At 52.7% G+C, this 3,033-nt stretch overlaps 1 protein-coding gene across 1 annotated transcript; it reads right to left on the minus strand.

The window, feature by feature from the left end:
* Nucleotides 1-690: 690 nt before the first annotated feature.
* LOC4327052 (peroxidase 56) lies at nucleotides 691-2,755 on the minus strand. Its single transcript, XM_015770666.3, has 4 exons — nucleotides 2,216-2,755; nucleotides 1,858-2,043; nucleotides 1,576-1,741; nucleotides 691-1,443 (listed from the first exon to the last, which is right to left on the minus strand). The coding sequence occupies exons 1-4, from the start codon at nucleotides 2,450-2,452 to the stop codon at nucleotides 1,022-1,024; spliced, it is 1,011 nt and encodes a 336-aa protein (XP_015626152.1). The 5' UTR covers nucleotides 2,453-2,755; the 3' UTR covers nucleotides 691-1,021.
* Nucleotides 2,756-3,033: the final 278 nt, after the last annotated feature.

Consider the following 3,033-nt stretch of genomic DNA (forward strand, 5'->3'; position numbering starts at 1 on the left):
CAATAAAGAGAAGAAACAGTGGACGGGCCGTAGAGGAGTATAATGGCAACATTTGACGGGACATCTAGAAATTATAAAAACGAAACCCATCGTGACAATAAACTCTAAAAACTATAAAATCCAATTTTTAAAGGTTCCAAGAAGAATGAATAGAAATAGTGATAGATCGAGTAAGCAAATAAAAAAGAAGATGACGTAAGGAGTAGCAACTGGTGTGAATTTTTAAAACTATATAGTTAGAAACACGAGAATGATAAGGTTTGGTCTTTTAAAGTCTTAAGACAATGAGATAGCTATTTAATAAATTTTTAGTAAAACCATAGTAAAAGATATATGATTTTGTTTGGGTGCTAGCCGTGTAATTGCGTGGGCCACCCAGCTAGTTTTTATAATAGTAGAGATATACAAAATTTTTGCCCCATTTTTTTTAAAAAAAATGCCCAAGGACGGTGCACTTCGGGCCGGCCGGTGAATGCATCTGGCCCGCCGTTTCATCACGGATCCCCTTTTGTCTACCGGGACAATTCGCCTGTGCCCGTTCGTTCGTCACGGCGAATAATCCTCGTCCTCCTCTTGCACGCAGAGCGCGGTCATGTGCTAAACTGCCAGCTGCCATCATGACAAGGCAGGACACATACATGTTCACGTTGTACTATATACATCCATGTTCACGCATATACACATACATGATTTGTCGTAGAACTTTTAAAAGATGCCGTATATATATATTTGCACCATGCCATACCGTGAAGAACAGGGTGAACGAAGAAAAAAAAGAGAGAAGGACTATTCTATGTGTTGATATACCTACAGTTTTTCTTTCCAGTTGTGAGAAAATTTCAGCGGGCGGTGAGCGTCAACGCCCCAACCACCTCGACCGATATATAGAATAATAACGCAACTCCACTGTGGTTGGCTAGCCCCCACGTTTGCCACGGCCACATGACGATTGATCGATCGAAGCGATTGCGCCAACTCGCACCCAACGAACCGCGCGCTGGCTCCGTCTACTCCCCCTTGCCTAGTCAACGTACGCGCCGCACACCTTCCTGATCTCGCCGTTGTCGCCGGTGAGCACCTCGATCCTCCCCATGTTGGTCATGGCCTCCGCGTAGTCCCTGAAGTACTCGTCCGTCGAATCCGCGGACGCCATCCTCTCCACGTACTGCTTGGTCCACTTGTCATTGAGGAGGGCCTGGTCGGAGACGAAGAGGCCCCTGTTTCTGTACACGTCCCGGTAGTAGCTCAGGTCGAACGTGTACGGGCTCCCCGGGTCCATGTCCACGTACGTCTTGTCGAAAGGGTCGCCGGCCACGCACGCCTTCCTCAGCTCCGGCGCGTACGCCGTGTTCAGCGACGGGTCCTGCCTCCCTTCCCCGCTGTAGTTGTACAGCCTGTCGCGCGCGAACGAGCCGCACTGCGCCCTCCCTATCGTGTGGCTCCCTGCGGAAAATCACGCACAAAATCACGCGCAAAATCGAGCAGAAATTGAAGCTGGTGAATGGATATTGTGTGTGCTTTTGCTCGCACTGACCAAAAGTACTACTGGACGCTGGTATTTGCGGTATTGCGTACCTGATAGGACGACGAGGTCCTTCCATCCCAGGTTCTTGACACTAAAGTAGATCTTGAGGTCGACAATGTTGGAGCCGGGCGGTGGGAGATCGTTGTCGGCGTCAATGGTACAGGACACCTTGCCGTCCCGGCGTCCGGTCTCCACCTGGTACCGTGGGCCGTTGCTCTGGTAAAACGAAGCCGCTCGTCAACGTACGTCGGGATGAACGATAATAAAGATCACGGCGATCGGATTATACTACTGATCTCGAATTAAAGTAGCCAGGGAGTTGGCGTCATTACCAGGAACACGGCGTCCCGCGCGGCCATGACGATGATGTCCGCACACGACACGGTCATCGGGCACTCATCTTCCAGCTTGGCCTTGATCCTTTCGATCTGTTCGTAGCCGCGGAGGCTGTAGCTCGAGTTGGCGTCCCTCTCCCCGATTTTTTCCCGCGATTTCAGCATGATGGACGCGTCACACCCCTGCACGCCACGCGAAGCCAAGCAAGCACAAACATATCATCAAAAACCCATCGTCCATTGATCAGCAGCACGCACCACGGCGACGCGACATCGACGCACGAGGGTTCGTCCCCGCGACGCCACGCGACATGATGAGAAACTGAGGAAGGGATCGAGCACGCGAGGCACGCACCCTGACGAAGCAGTCGTGGAGCATGAACCGCAGGAGCGCCGGCGCGAGGGTCCTGTCCTCCTGGACGATCTCCCTCATCTCGGCGAGCACCAGGTCCTCCGCCTGTGGGCACGTCTCGTGGTAGAACCCGATGGCGAGCCCGTCGTATCCAGGCACCGGCAGCCCGCTGCCCGAAACGGCGGCCGCGGTGGCGACGACGATGATCACCGCCCCGACGAGGACGCCCAACAATGCCATCCGGCCGGCCGAACTGGGCCGGACAACGAACCCTTCCTCCGGATCGAATTCGTCGTCGACGACGACGTTGCTCACCACGAATTAAACAAAGCCGCCGCTAGCTCAAGAGCGTTGAAAAGATCTCGAGCCGGCAGAAATCCAGGAGGAGAAGAAAGAAAGACGGAGCTGGAATGGGAACTGGACTTAAAAATTGGCTGCATTCCAGGCACCGGCCTCCCGCGAATACAAACTCTCCGGACGACTCGAGAATAAAGAAACAATGACAAAGGCCGCGGATAGGTAGGTGGGTGAGGTATCGCCTTCAGAAAGTTCAGAACTCGCGCGTTGGTTAAAAACGGTGGCTGTCAACTCAAAAGCTAGCCACCAGTACTATAGCTGGGAATGGGAATCGGGAACGGGGCTACGCGGAAAGGGCAAAAAACATCCGGTATGAGACAATTCCTCTATAGTACGTTCACACAGGACGACGGCCATGGGCGTTTTTGCACCTGTCAACGCGTGTTTTTCCTACGCTAGAGTCCGGCTACTATAGACGTGTCTGCAACTCTACCTCGTAGTGCCATTGACTTCGTCAGTTCATC

Source organism: Oryza sativa, chromosome 1, assembly GCF_034140825.1.
Source record: "Oryza sativa Japonica Group chromosome 1, ASM3414082v1".
NCBI lineage: Eukaryota > Viridiplantae > Streptophyta > Magnoliopsida > Poales > Poaceae > Oryza > Oryza sativa.